General features: G+C 36.8%; 1 protein-coding gene across 2 annotated transcripts in view; it reads left to right on the top strand.

The window, feature by feature from the left end:
* The window catches only part of ESF1 (ESF1 nucleolar pre-rRNA processing protein homolog), a 66,097-nt gene that overhangs the window by 39,228 nt on the left and 10,986 nt on the right, over positions 1-15,883 (top strand). For both annotated transcript variants that reach the window (XM_055344036.1, XM_055344029.1), the window contains exons 10-11: positions 8,637-8,758; positions 12,694-12,781. In XM_055344036.1, the coding sequence (XP_055200011.1) occupies positions 8,637-8,758; positions 12,694-12,781 (210 nt within the window). The remainder of the gene's footprint in view (positions 1-8,636; positions 8,759-12,693; positions 12,782-15,883) is intronic.

The following is a 15,883-nucleotide window of genomic DNA, read 5'->3' as shown; positions in this document are numbered from 1 at the left end:
AGGGCAGAGAGATGGCCAGATCATAGAGGGTTTTGAGACCTTTGAATGAACTTTAACTTTTACTCTAAAGGAAATGGGGGGGCATCCCCGGGTGGCGCAGCGGTTTAGCGCCTGCCTTTGGCCCAGGGCGTGATCCTGGAGACCCGGGATCGAATCCCACATCAGGCTCCCGGTGCATGGAGCCTGCTTCTCCCTCTGCCTATGTCTCTGCCTCTCTCTCTCTCTCTCTCTCTCTCTCTCTCTCTCTCTCACTGTGTGCCTATCATAAATAAATAAATAAAATAAAAAAAAATAAAGGAAATGGGAAGTGAAAGAATATGACTTGACTTAAAAGTAAAAGACTTGCTTAAGGATATGCCTAATTATAAGAAGAACATTTCTTTGTTATTTCCTCATCTGGAAAATGCCTGTTCAGTCTTTTGACCATTTTTATGTAGTATTCTATACTTCAGTGATTCATAAGAGTTCTTCATATATTCTGGACTGGTCTTTATTAGTCACATGTTTTACAAATGTGTTCTTTGTAATTTGTCTTTTTACTCTTTATAGTACCATTTGAAGAACAAAAATGATGTAGTCAACTTTATTAAACTTGTCCCTTTATTTGTTTATACCTCTGGTTCATATAATTAATTATATATAAACTTTAGATTAAGACACTCTCATTGGTCCAGCATGGCCTTTTTAAATTTATTTTTAATAATTAATAAGTGAACCCACTACAAAAGCTAGAACTAAACAGTATCTTACATTTATCCTTCTTATCTCTCTTCTCCATACCTCTTATAAGTATTCCTAAAAAGCATGAGTGTATAAAAAGGAATGAGGTACTGATGTATGCTACAAAGCGGATGAACCTTGAAAATATGCGGAGTAAAAAAAAAAAAAAAGAAAAAATATGCGGAGTAAAAGAAGTCAGTCACAAAAGATCATATATTTTATATGAAATGTCCAGAATTTAAAAATCTATAGACTAGTGATAGTTGCACATACTTATGAGTATATTAAAACCTATTAAATTGTGTAAATTAAAGCTGTTAACATTGGTGGGGAGGAGTGTGGGTTTGTTTTAGATACTTAAAAATCTTTGGGGATTGATTTTTTTTCACTCAACATTGTATTGCTAAGATTTATCCATATTTGTGTAACTATAGCTCATTCATTTGAGTGTATATAACCACATTTTATATGGTTATATACATATATTCAGAGGTCTCAAAACCCTCTGTGATTTGGCATTCCCCTTTTGGTTATGCATTTGGGATGTTCTTTACTATGATGAATCATGCTATTATGATACCTGCTTCTGGTACATGTTTAAGTTTTTTTAGGTATTTATCAAGGAGTGTAATTGCTTGGTCATAGGTGGTGTGAATGTCAACTTTATGAGATGAAATACTAAATTCTTTTGTGTAGGTATTAGTTTATAGGCCTACCAGCAGTGTTTCATTTGTACTTCTCACTGATGTAACTGAATATCTCTTCATATATTTACTGGCCATATATGTTTCCTCCTCAGTGAATACTTATAAAATGGTCTTTTGGCCATTTTCCTGTTGTATTTTTTGTGCTTTTAATGCTGATTTTTAGGAGTCCTTTAAGTATTTATCTTTGATACTAGACCTTTGTCTTTTATAGGATAACAAATATCTTTCTAATATGAAACTTCCCCACCTCACCCTGGCCACACACCCTCTCTTGGAGGTTTATCTTATGAATAAAAGTTCTTGGTTTTAATATTTTTAAGTCAGTCTTTTCTAATTAGTGATTTCTGTATTTCATTGACAAAATCCTTTTCTATACAGATAAGGATGTTCGTCAGATTATCAGATAATCAGATAATCTGAAGGATATCAGATAAAGACTGATGTTCGTCTTTATTTTCTACTAAAAGTAGAAAGTTTTGGGATCCCTGGGTGGCGCAGCGGTTTGGCACCTGCCTTTGGCCCAGGGCGTGATCCTGGAGACCCGGGATCGAATCCCACATCGGGCTCCCGGTGCATGGAGCCTGCTTCTCCCTCTGCCTGTGTCTCTGCCTCTCTCTCTTTCTCTCTCTGTAACTATCATAAATAAATAAAAATTTAAAAAAAATAAATAAATAAAAGTAGAAAGTTTTAATGTTTTTGACACTGAGATCCTTAATTCATCAGGTGTTGATTTTTTTATATCATATAAAGTAGACATCCAGTTTCATCTTCTTGTACATGGAATTTTTTTTATCCTGTTCCATTTATTGAATCATCTCTCACTTCAATAATCTGACATATCACCTCTGTCATGTACCAAATTTTCATGCAGATTCAAAACTGCATGAATCTGTTGCTTGGCGCTCCGTTTTATTAGTCTGTCTATCCCTGGATCAGTACCACACTTCTTAAACTGGATAAAGAGCAATAATAACCATCATACATATCCTCCTCCAGAACAATTGGTTGAGGATTTATTTATTTATTTATTTTTTTTTTTTATTTATGATAGTCACAGAGAGAGAGAGAGAGAGAGAGAGAGAGAGGCAGAGACACAGGCAGAGGGAGAAGCAGGCTCCATGCACCGGGAGCCCGACGTGGGATTCGATCCCGGGTCTCCAGGATCGCGCCCTGGGCCAAAGGCAGGCGCCAAACCGCTGCGCCACCCAGGGAGGGTTTTTGAAGAAAACAAGCTCCGATAACAACAAACTACTTGTAACTGCTATAGTTTGCAATATATTCAGGGGAGACCCAGGTTTCAATTAGAGCAAGAAGATGAAAATGTTCAAAGATACAATAATTTAATTTTTACTGATAATGCACTATGAATTCCAGAGAATTTAGTGCTAGAGAGTTGGAGGGGAAGAGAAATAGTGGCAGAAGAGTGGATATATAGTTAACTTCTGAGGATAAAAACAGGGGAGATTGGGGATCCCTGGGTGGCTCAGCGGTGTAGCACCTGCCTTCGGCCCAGGGTGTGATACTGGAGTCCTGGGATAAAGTCCCACATCAGGCTCCCTGCACAGAGCCTGCTTCTCCCTCTGTCTATGTCTCTGCTTCTCTCTGTGTCTCTCAGGAATAAATAAATAAAATCTTAAAAAAAAAAAAAAAGACTATTTGAAAGGCAAAAAAAGCCATACAAATAATTAAAAATACAGGAAACAATAGCTCCCTGACGAAGGCCAAATGTCTTGTATTTCAAGTCAGCTTTTTAAGAACATTCAATTCTAAGAAGCAGGGATAGCTTGGTTCACAGCAAATTGAAAACACTTAAAAACGGAAGGCATCACTCTAAGAGAGTAAAAGATGTAGGAGAGCTTAGAGCATAAGCTCAAATTCAAGACAAATGTAAAACAGTTGCTACCCACTGAAATAGCTTTTAGACAATCAGCAACAACAAAAAGGGTTAACATTTATTTATTCAGTACATACTTTGGAGGTGTCTTCTGTGGATAGCGCATTGAATGTTTTGGGAGATGCCAAATTAAATGATTAAATGTTATATGAGAAACCATTTACAGTCTAAGTAGCTTACCTGTACTCTCTTATCATTATCATCTTTATTATAATGTCTGTGTGTTGTTCCCATATAGTAGGTATAACATATTCTAACAGTATTAAGTGTATAAGAAGAGCATTTGTTGCTTCTGGCTGACTGGTAATTTTTACTGTTTACTATTGTCCCCCAAACTAAATGTTATTTTACTTTTTTAGTTTCGTGCATTGCTGCCCTCTGTCCATAAGGTTGGCAACAAATTTGACTTGTTTATCCTTTCGTTTGTCAACATTTATTAGGCCCTCTACTAGCCACCAGGGTGACTTTTACTGGGACTGGTGGGGAGACAAGCTATGGATGGCCTCTACCCTCATGGAGCTTGCAAGCTAATAAAGGAGATAGCCATTAATAATTTTAAAAATCACACAAATTAGTGAAGTTGCAACTGTGATAAATGGTATAAAATTAAAAGAATATAGCATTGTAAGAATTTAAGAGAGAGGGATTTACAGAAGTTAAAATAGCCAAATTCTGAACATTCTAAACAGTTTCTTTTTCTGAACAAGTCTTAAACCAACTTCAAAACATTTCAAATCTCCATCTTTCTCATTACAAAGATTGATAGTTTGACTCATCCAGTATACTTTGAAGGTATCCTAAGTACATAATCACTTGATTAACCATGGAGAAAAAAACATGCCACTGGTGAAGATCCCAGTGGCATTTTACTCATATTACTACTTATAGGGACCAAGTATTCCTGTGACCTCTATTATATAAGTAAATGTGTTCTTCCCTCTCCCCACACTATTGAGGATGACTGGCCACTTTGAGTGGGTGCCTTTGATGTCAGTGTTCCTCAAAACATGGTTGTTGGTTTTCCTCTACAACTCTTATGCTCAGAGTGAGTTCAAGTTGGGAGTTCCTGCTCAGGGATGGTGGTGGTAATTAGTTATATTTTAAAAGCTACTTTTGAAATTGAATGTTACATTGTTTGATTTAAACTTACAACCATAAATAAAGATAGAGCCATAAGTATTCATAAAAATTCTCAATGGTTCCTAAGTCATCACTTAAATAAAAAGTGCCAGCTTCAGCCTATCAGAAATCTTAAAACATGTATTTTGTTTTTAGTTTTTAGTTTTTAAAGATTTTATTTATTCATATGAGAGAGAGAGAGCTAGGCAGCACAAGCAGAAGGAGGAGCAGAGGGAGAGGGAGAAACAGACTCTTCCTGCGGAGCAGAAAGCCCAATGTGGGGCTGGATCCCAGGACCCTGAGATCCTGACCCGAGCTGAAGGCAGACTCTTAACCGACTGAGCCACCCAGGTGCCCCGGTATTTTGTTTTTATAAACAAAACCAGCTATAGTACCTAGTTGAGTTAATATAAGTTATTCATAGCCTGCCTCTTAAAACTTTTCAAATATTTCAAATGAGTAAGGTCAGGAGAAATATATATTTTTGTTTTAGTGGATTTTGAAAGCATATTTAAAAGTATTTTTGTATGTATGCAAACAGCCAAAATAATTCTGAATGGATTGACCTTAAAATTATTGTCTAAATTGAGTCATCTCTCTTCATGGTTGGCTTTCAAAGAGTTTTCTACCCATTATTTGTAGGATTATTGATGTTATTTTTAACTAATTCGGCAGTCTTTGGCTATACACTTAAAATTTTTAGAAACAAATTTGTGCAAAATAAAGACAGTTCTAATGAAGTTGTTTTTTAGTCACATAGTGGCTGTTCTCAAATGAGGCTGAAACTGTCTGAAGAATGTTCTTGTGCATATGCCAGGAGACTTCTGGGATGGACATATTTTTAAGAACCAGAACATAAACAACTGTGATCTATGGCAAGAGATTTAAATGACCTCATGATGACGATGAGAACAAAGCATTTTTAAGTTATCATGGTGTTGTGTTAATTCAATGCAATGTGTTTGTCATTCTACTTAATACACATTTGGTGTATTTAAGTGAGAGCCAGGCAAAAAAATTACAGACCATATTTAACTGAAGATAACAATTTCTTTGTTGTTATAAACAAACTAAAGAGCCCCCAAAATATAAGGTATTTTCTGAGAAGAATGTTTCATGAATTATTCTAGAGCTGTAGGTCCTTAAACACATATATACACCCTCCAAACCACTTTGGGATAAAGGCCATTTATTTATATCCTAAAGATTTGATTCATTTTCTGTTGGAGAGGTATGTTCCAAACTTCCAAGATCAAACAGTTGGCTTGAAATAAGAATTCCTCCTTCAAGGCAGATCAGTTAAGTGTTTATTAAGTACTTACTATGTATCTGGCACTGTGTTAAATATTATGAAATACAAAAGAAGGTGACTTTAGCTGCCTTTGGTTTACTTGGAGGAAAACTCTAAAATGAAAAAGATATTGTATAATCAAGTAAATACAATAACATACCTTATGTGATGCAAATGAAATAACCTTTCTTTTCAGAAATGACTTCTGGTCATTGTCTGTAATAGTGGTTCTCAACTAGGGGTGATTTTGTTCCCAAGAGGATATTTGGCAAAATCTAGAGACATTTTTTATTTTATGACTGGGGCTATTGGCATCTAGTGGATAGTGCAGAGATATTGATAAACTCTTTACAATATACAGGGTAATTCCTCACAACAAAGAATTGGACCAGAGATGGTCCAAAATGACAATAGTGCTGAAAGGAGGAACCCTGCTATAGAACCGACAGATGTCAGTGCTAATAAGTTTTGAAGTTATGGGAGCTAGCCTCCCGTCTTCATGTAGACCTCTACTGCCCCACAGATGTTCTTTGCCTAAGACCCTTAGATCCTTATATAGAAATGAGCATTGAGGGACACCTGGGTGGCTCAGTGGTTGAGTGTCTACCTTCGGCTCAGGTCGTAATCCCAGGGTCCTGAGATCAAGTCCCACATTGGGCTCAGCCTGCTTCTCCCTCTGCCTGTGTCTCTGCCTCTTTCTCTGTGTCTCTCATGAATAAATAAAATAAAGGAAGGGTGGGAGGGAGGAGAAAGAAAAAGAGAAAAAAAGAAAGAAAAAAAGAAAAGAAAAGAAAGAAATGGGCATTCAGTATTTATAAGCCCCTGAACACTGTATGCAAGTTTTTCTAGTAGTATTTCAGGGAGAGAGTCCGTATTTTTTTTTTTTCCAAATTCTCAAGGTATCCATGTTCCCAAAAAAAGGTGAAGACCCTACTTGTGGAATAGAAGCTCATAGTGATTAAGACACATCAAAGCAATGTCCTAAAAGAGAGAATGATACAGAACTTTTCTTAGCATCTGATAAGCATTGTGGTAAATTTCAGGGATCAAAATTAAACAATATTTCTTGGTGAAAAAAAAAATTTCTAGGGGCATCTGGGTGGCTCAGCGGTTGAGCATCTGCCTTTGGCTCAGGGTGTGATCTCTGAGTTCTGGGATTGAGTCCCACATCAGGCTGCCTGCATGGAGCCTGCTTCTCCGAACTCTGCCTATGTCTCTGCCTCTGTCTCTCTCTGTCTCAAATAAATAAATAAATAAATAAATAAATAAATAAATAAATAAATAAATAAATAAATCTTTTAAAGATATATATAAATATATTAATCTAATATTCTGGAGTAATAAAATCTTTCCTAATGTTTAAGGAAGTTGTACTAGAATACCTTAAAGATTATTTAAACATATCTAATAATACAATACTGTGCATATAGATTAGACTGGTCTGATTGTATGCTAACCCACAGGCATAATACATAAACACCTATTATTTTGTTTTTTAAAATCAACTTATTTTGTCAGGATTTGCTGCTTTCTTACAAACAAGGATCCCAATTTACATTTCCTAAATGCTGTATATCTGTTCATTCAGTCAAATACCTGGATATCATTTTATACAGTTCCCATTTCTTCCAAAAAGAATTTAGTGAAGAGAATTTTATTTTTCTCATAAGAAACGTCTTCAAATTGAGAGTTGTGTTTCTAATTTAGCATTCAGTAAATCAGAGATCTTACCAGCAGTACATCATAAAAACAAATCTACATAACCTTGAGTATGTAGATAATTTAATACTTTCTAAGTCATAGAAATTTGAAGATTCAGTTTTGGCTTAAAAGCAAGGAAGGGACCTTAGAGATCATCTATTCCAGCTGTTTCAGGCTGTTCTTTGAGGCCCAAGACCCAAAACATTACTTTTAGTTGTTATGTATTTGGACTTCTACCAAATATTTTCTTTAAGGGGTGGGGGGAGGTGTATGTGGGTGGGAACGTTGAATGCTTCTGATCTAGACCAATCTCCTTTTGCAGATGAGGAACCTGAGGCCCAAAGCTTTGGTTTTATCCTTTTACTTTTATACATTTCTTTATTCTGGGTCAAATCAGCATTTTAGATATATCTAGTTATAGTATAGAGGATAACCAAGCAATTACAGTCGTGTGGCTTCCTAGCTGCATGTTCCTAGGCAGGTTGCTCAGTGCTCTTAGTCTTAGTAGATTCATCAGAAAAAAAAAGGAATTGTTATATCTTTAGAATTATTTTCACCTTAGAATTTAGAGTTTATCTGGGAAGATCTGGATTGACTATGTCTCTCTTAAAAGGCATTTTTTAATCATTCCATTTAGTATTGTTTCTCTGAAATGAATATTGTGTCATATAAATAGTGAAGCTGCCTCCTCCCCAAATTGAGCTGTGATGTCCAAAAAGTACTACAAAATAAAACAAACGTATTTATTATCAAAGGTGACAACAGAGTAATCACATTTGCTTTACTCTGGCAGTAGTGAGGGCCTTCAAGGACTGATATAGGTCATCCTCAGGGCTTTTTCTGTCCCACTCTTAGTCCAGTTATTACAGAAGCCCCCTAGAAACACAAATTAGGAACTGCAAAACATAAGAAAAAAGAACCTTTAAGGATGAAGTACAAGACCAGATAACATTGAAAGAGGTAAACCATACAAAGTGGAATCCAAACTTGGTGGTCCTTATGATCTTAAGGATGTATATCACAGAGTACTTGAGGAGAGATTATGAGCATTCTTTCCTCCTGGGACATTTCAACAAGGATTGCCTTACTAATCAGTTTTTGTCATCTGTCGTTTCCAGGGAATGCAGTCTTTGGGCAACAGAAGCAATTAGAGATAATGAATGAAGATAGAACATTTTAAACTGAACTCTGTGTTTTTTCTTAGGTTTGAAAGAAAGTGCTGAAGAGATGGTCAAAAACAAGTTGGAAGGAAAAGATAATTTGACCCCCTGGGAACAATTTTTAGAGAAGAAGAAAGAGAAAAAAAGACTGAAGAAGAAACAGAAGGTATCAATGATTTTTTTGAGGGAATATTTATTGAACAGCAACCATATATCAGAAGATACCAGGTGCTTGGCATCCATTATCTCATAATGTAACACTCACTAGAGTAGGCCTTATTATCATAATTTTAAGAAAGGGGAAAGGCAAAACCCAGTAGCTTAAGTGTTTTCTGCAAAGCTATGTAATGATTAGGATTTATAATCCTAATAAAAGGCCAGAGCCACCTTAACTACTGTGCTCTAGTATTTTACCTTTATATGCCACCTAAATAAAATACATAGTTTAGTTGATACCTAGATAGAAGAATCCTATTCTAGAGACTAGGAAGGATGCATACAGATTTTTTCACTTGAGGATATATACATACAGAATTTTTTTTTAAAGATTTTTCTATTTATTTATTTATTTGAGAGAGAGAGCACACAAGTGGGAGGGGCAGAGGGAGAGGGGGAGAGAGTCTTAAGCAGACTCGCCACTAAGCACAGAGCCTGATACAGGGCTCCGTCTCATATCCCAGAGATCACAGCCTAAGCCAAAACCAAGAGTTGGATGCTTAACCAACTCCACCACCCAGGCCCTTCTACATACAGAAATTTTTGATGTGAGTGAAATTTTTTCTCTCATTTCTATTTCTCAATTTGGACTTTGCACTTGTCAGTATTATCATATGGATCTATTAACATCTTGTCATTATAACCCTTTAATTAAGGATGTTTCCTCTGCACTAATATGTTGTCTTGAAAAGTCTGATTTGACTCCCATTATTTGAGGGTAACATCTTTTCCACAGAGTCCTTAGTAATAGCAGACACCACTTAACAGTTTTTGCCACTAAAAGTACTCTATCTTATCACTGAAATGCAGCATGCTAGCAATACAGTTATTGCCTTAAGATACTACCATTAATCACAGAACTTTGCAACTTGAGTCATCTTAAATGATTTGTTCTAGTTCAGTCCTGATGTTTTATGATTATAGAAAAATAATTGATGCATCTCTGGCTCCACTGCTTGTTAGTGACCAAACTGAAACCAAAATCAGGATCTCTCACTCCACTGTACTGTATTGTTTCTCTCTATCCCTACATAATCTTGTGCTTTTTGGCACAGCTATGACTTTCATTGATTGCTTGTAAAGATAGAGGGCTGCAAGATTGAATGATGCACTGGAGGGATTTTTAATACTCCTATTTTAGTCAGTGTTTCTGGAAATAGATAAAATAAGGATAGAGGGTAAGAGCCCTGTCCTCATTGATATGCTGTCTCTCCTCTTCCTTAGAACTTCTTTTAAAACTAAGTAAGTAATAATATGTCTTCTAAATAGAATTTCACAAATTATTCAGCCATCAGTTTATTGTAAAATGTATAAGTGGGTCTTTTTTAGGTCAATAGAGTAGTCCCTTGTTTCTGAGAACTTTAGCAACTATTCTCTTTGATTTTCATTTGCTGGACACCTTGAGTTTATCTTGTGCCTTTATTCCTTCCTTCATTGGACTAAGACTGGACTTGTTTTATAACTGCCATTAAAAAGACATCTGTTGAGTGCTAGTTTGTTCTAGACTCAGTGCTCTGTACTGGATCAGTTCTGGGATTCCAGCAGATCCCTTCCATCCACAGTTTTTCATATAGAGAAGAGTTTCAAGGATTTCCTTCATGTAAAAAATATGTTTCCCCTTTTCCTCTCTGTGATTCAGTTTTGACATTGAGAAATTATTACTAAAGAAATTAATACATGTTTGTTTATGTGTTATAGTTGATGTAGCAATAGTTTAGAGCTAAAAGCAGTAAAAGAAGTATGTGAATAGATATGTAGTTAGGTATGTAGGTATTCCATAATCTTTTTTAGAAACATAATATTACTACTGAAAAATTCTTAGAAGCTCTTATTCTTAAAAGAATATTAATATCAGGTCACCTAAGTGGTACAGTCGGTTAAGCATCTGACTGTTGGTTTTCATTTAGGTCGAAGTCTTGAGATTGAGCCCAGGACTCAGTGTAGAGTCTGAGTGAGATTCTCTCTTCCCTCTCTCTCTACCCCTCCCGATTGTGCTCGCTTGCTCTATCAAAAATAAATCTTTTTTTAAAAAAAAGTTATTAATATCAAAATGAATAATCCTTAGGGCTTGGTGGGTCTTCTTCAGCATGCAAGATGATGTTTAGCAATATGCATTCTGAATATTTTATTAAAATGACTAATTTTTTAGATTCCTGGGAATAAAACTCCAAATCTGGTTAGTCTGATCTTAGTTCATATGTTCTCTTCATTTTATAGGCTTGATTTTTTAAAAAAAATATTTTATTTATTTATTCATGAGAGACACAGAGAGGGAGAGAGAGAGGCAGAGACACAGGCAAAGGGAGAAGCAGGCTCCATGCAGGGAGCCCAACGTGGGACTCAATCCCAGGTCTCCAGGATCACGCCCTGGGCTGAAGGCGGCACTGAACCGCTGAGCCACCTGGGCTGCCCTATAGGCTTGATTTTTAATTTAAATATTCTGATTTAGTAGACTGTTCAAATTTAATTAGGAAAAACCTAACCAATAAATCTGCTTAAAAATAGCCTTTTCATGGATGGATTACATATAAAACAAGATAATTGTTGAAATTGGGTGATAAGAACGGGAGCTTGATTAAGCTGGCCTTACTGTTTTTCTATATGTTTTCATTTTCATAATAAAAAATCACTGTTTAACTAGCAAATAAATTGTTTTAAATGATAACCCACAATGTACTATTCAACTATCGATAGTCACTGCAATTTCTCAGTTTTGTGAAAGAAAAGGCCACCTCCTTTCACTGTCCGCCACATAAAAATGTTCTTTTCTTTAGAATGTCTGTATCATTTCATTTTAGCCTCTTTAGCATTTCCTATTTTGAACTATTACTACTGATATATGTGTCTGTTTATGTATCTAGCTTTTTTTAATAGATTGTAAAATTTTTAAAGAAACCATGTATCTGATAGCTTTCATTTCTCCCCAAAACCCTACATAGTTTTCATATTTATTAAATACTCCATGAATATTTGTTGAACAAAAAAGAATAACTCAGATGGCAGTCATTTTGTAAACCAATCCATTTTAAAAACTGGTTGAATTCTAGATAGAACTATTTGATTTAAAAGAAATGATAGGGGCAGCCCCGGTGGCCCAGCGGTTTAGCGCTGCCTTCGGCCCAGGGCGTAGTCCTGGAGACCCGGAATGGAGTCCCACATCCCTGCATGGAGCCTGCTTCTCCCTCTGCTGTGTCTCTGCCTCTCTCTCTCTCTCTCTCTCTCTCTCTCTCTCTCTCTCTCTCTGTCTCTGTCTCTCTGTCTCTGTGCCTCTCATGAATAAGTAAATAAAATCTTTAAAAAAAAAAAAGAAATGATAGTACTATATGGTCTTGATGATCACAGTTTCATAATATAGCTTGAAGTCAGGCATTGTGATGCCACCAGCTTTTGGTTTTCTTTTTTAATATTCCTCTGGCTAATTTGGGCCCTTCTCTGGTTCCATACAAATTTTTGGATAATTTGTTCTAGAGGGTGAGTAGGGGGATAGGATAATTAGATGATGGGCATTAAGGAGGGCATGTGATGTGGTGAGCACTGGGTGTTACATACAACTGATAAATTATTTTTTTTAAGATTATTTATTTATTCATGAGAGACACAGAGAGAGGCAGAGACGTAGGCAGAAAGAGAAGCAGGCTCTTTCCAGAGAGCCCGATGTGGGACTCAATCCCAGGACGCTGGGATCATGCCCTGAGCCAAAGGCTGACACTCAACCGCTGAGCAACCCAGGCATCCCTGATAAATTATTGAACACTAATCTGAAACTAATAATGTACTGTATATTGGCTAATTGAATTCAAATTTAAAAATAAATAAAATAAATGATAGAATTTTTGTTAATGGTCTTTGAAGTAAAATATATGTATTTTTACATTGAACTTAAAGGCTCTTGCTGAAGAAGCCAGTGAAGATGAACTTCCCTCTGATGTTGATTTGAATGACCCATACTTTGCTGAAGAAATTACAAAAATAGGTAAGTCGGCCTGTATTTGAGTTTCTAATTGGAATTTTTTTTAAAAAAAGGTGGCATGGATAGAAACAATATAAGCACTTACTTTCTTAAAACTCTTAGAATTTGTGTAGCTCTTTTAGTAGCTTATAAGCAGTTCTGTCCAATGGGGTACATTTCTCAGGTGAGGAAAGGACAGCATGCCCCCTGTACATACAGGAAGTAATTTTATTAGGAAGCTTTTGGTGGTATGATTGATTTAATGGTTTACTAGGGATTCTTTTCTCAGAAATATCCTTGTAGAAGGATTGATGAGAGAAAAAGGAAGTCAGTTTCTTTTTTTTTTTTTTTTTAATTTTTATTTATTTATGATAGTCACAGAGAGAGAGAGAGAGGCAGACACAGGCAGAGGGAGAAGCAGGCTCCATGCACTGGGAGCCTGACGTGGGACTCAATCCCAGGTCTCCAGGATCGCGCCCTGGGCCAAAGGCAGGCGCTAAACCGCTGCGCCACCCAGGGATCCCCAGGAAGTCAGTTTCTTAGGCGCTTTCACTACTTTTTTATGATGCGTCTACCCTAGGTTTTTGCAGAGGCTATGAAAAAGTAATAAAAGTCTGAAATAAATTTGTTGATGATTATGTGCATGTGTACATAATTTTCTTTTAATTTTTACATGGTATTTTAGTATAAAAGCTTTTCTGCTCAAGTATACAAAAACATCTATCTTCCATCTCATCCATTTTACATTTATCCTGCTTCATCATTATAGATGAAAGCCAGCTTCCTTCCCTTTTCCCTTGGATCCCTGAATTATCTGGCATTCATTTCCCCATATCCAAGGAGCTTTATTTCCATTGCATATGCACTGCTCATTCTTTCCTGAATGTTTTCATTCTTACCTTTTTGGTATGTGTAAATGTGTGTGATAACATTCAGACCATACTTAGACAAGTCAGTGCAGGGACTACTGTAAGCATTTTCCATTTGTTCTCATTCCTTTTGACTTTCCCTGATGTAAATACCACACACATGAACTCCAAAAGGCTTGCTCTTGGAGCAACTCCAAGCTGGCATTGTAAAGAGAAGGATTTTATGAAGTTTCCCTGCTTCTTGTCCCTCATGACTAGTGGGCCAGAATATTTCTCAACAGGAAAGTCAAAATTGCTCAAAATTATTTCCTGGTTGTTATAGCCTTTTAGCACTGACATTTTATTGATGAAAAGGAGATCAAGATGAATAAAGTCTGTTACAGGATGTCAGATTCTTAGGAATTGGAAAGGGAAATGGAAACTTAGCATACTCTGCTTTTTATCATACCTGAGCAGTCATTTCTAGAAGATGATGGATTTTAGCCTTATCCTCTGATTTCAGGAAACAAAATTTATAATGGAGAAATGCAAAGCATTATAGTTTCCTTGTTCTCATTCCAAAGTGCTTCATTTGGCATATACAGTCTGGTCAGATTGTAGAACTCGGGATAGGATTCAGAGAGTAAGTTAAAAATGTTTTGATGGCTTGGGGTAGCTTGTTTCCTGGAATCAGCACATTTAAGTTATGAATAAACCTTCTCTAAAGGTAGTAGCAGAAGTTCCAAGGGAAAGTATAGATAAATTTGTTTGCTTTCAATATGCTTTTGATCTCAGAGTATATCCTAGGAGTAATTATTTATATCTGGGCTAAAGTTGTTTCTTTTTTGTTTTGTTTTGTTTTGTTTTTTTGTTTTTTGATTTTTAAAAAAGATTTCATTTATTTATTCATGAGAGACACAGAGAGAGAGGCAGAGACATAGAGAGAGAAGCAGACTCCATTTAGGGAGCCCGATGTGGATCTCGATCCTGGTACTCTCAGATCATGCCCTGGGCAGAAGGCAGATGCTCAACCACTGAGCCACCCAGGTATCCCTATTTTTTTTTAAAGATTTTATTTATTTATTCATGAGAGAGAGAGAGAGAGGCAGAGATACGGGCATAGGGAGAAGCAAGCTCCATTGCAGGGAGCCCGATGTGGGACTCGATCCCAGGACCCCAGGATCAGGCCCTGGGCTAAAGGCAGTGCTAAACCACTGAGCAACCCGGGCTGCCCCCTATTTTTTTTGTTGCTGTTGTTTTAGATTTTTTTTTTTTAATTTTATTTATTTATGATAGTCACACAGAGAGAGAGAGAGAGGCAGAGACACAGGCAGAGGGAGAAGCAGGCTCCATGCACCAGGAGCCTGACGTGGAATTCGATCCAGGGTCTCCAGGATTGCGCCCTGGGCCAAAGGCAGGCGCGAAACTGCTGCGCCACCCAGGGATCCCTGTTTTAGATTTTATTTATTTATTCATGAGAGACAAGGAGAGAGAGGCAGAGACATAGGCAGAGGGAAAAGCTGGCTCCTTGCGGGGTCCCCAATGCAGGACTCAATCCCAGGACCCCAAGATCACAACCTGAGCCAAAGGCAAATGCTCAACCACTGAGCTGTCCAGGCGCCCCTGAAGCTGTTTCTTTAAAAGGGAAAAAGAGAAACAGAAAGCTTGAGGAAGTCTATGGTATTAGGGAAGACATGGTAAACAGGTAAATAAAGGTATTATGAGAATATGATCAGTGTTTTAAAGAAAATAGGGTAATATAGAAGGTATAACTAAGAGGAAGGAGAGTAGCTTACTCTAGTTGTACGGTTGGCACAAAGGGCTTTTCCAAGGTGAGGATATTTGATTAAGACCTTTAGAATGAGGAGTCCAGCATAAAGAATGTTGCAAACAAGGGGAAAGTAGCTAGAAAGCCTGTGAGGTAAGAAAGGATTGTGTTGGAGAAATTGAAAGACCCCACTATGGCTGGAGCATAATCAGAGGAGTTTGGTATGAGACCAGAACACTGGATCAATCCTGCAAGGTCTTGTGTCATGGCAACACATTTGGATTTTACTCTCCTGACAATGGGACACCATTGAATGATCTTTAAGCAAGAACATGATGATCTTGTGTGTATTCTGGTTCCTGTGAAGAGCACAGATTAGAGCATTGGTGAGAGCTGGGAGACAAGGCTTTTTGCAAGAGATGATGGTTGCTTTAGATAGCATGCGAATAATAGAATTGGAAGGAGAGAAGTAAATGGAATTCTAGATGTATTTTGGATGTAGACTTGCTC

This window comes from Nyctereutes procyonoides, unplaced genomic scaffold, assembly GCF_905146905.1.
Source record: "Nyctereutes procyonoides isolate TBG_1078 unplaced genomic scaffold, NYPRO_anot_genome, whole genome shotgun sequence".
NCBI lineage: Eukaryota > Metazoa > Chordata > Mammalia > Carnivora > Canidae > Nyctereutes > Nyctereutes procyonoides.
Note: the sequence above shows the minus strand (reverse complement) of the source record. Positions and strands in the feature narration are given on the sequence as shown.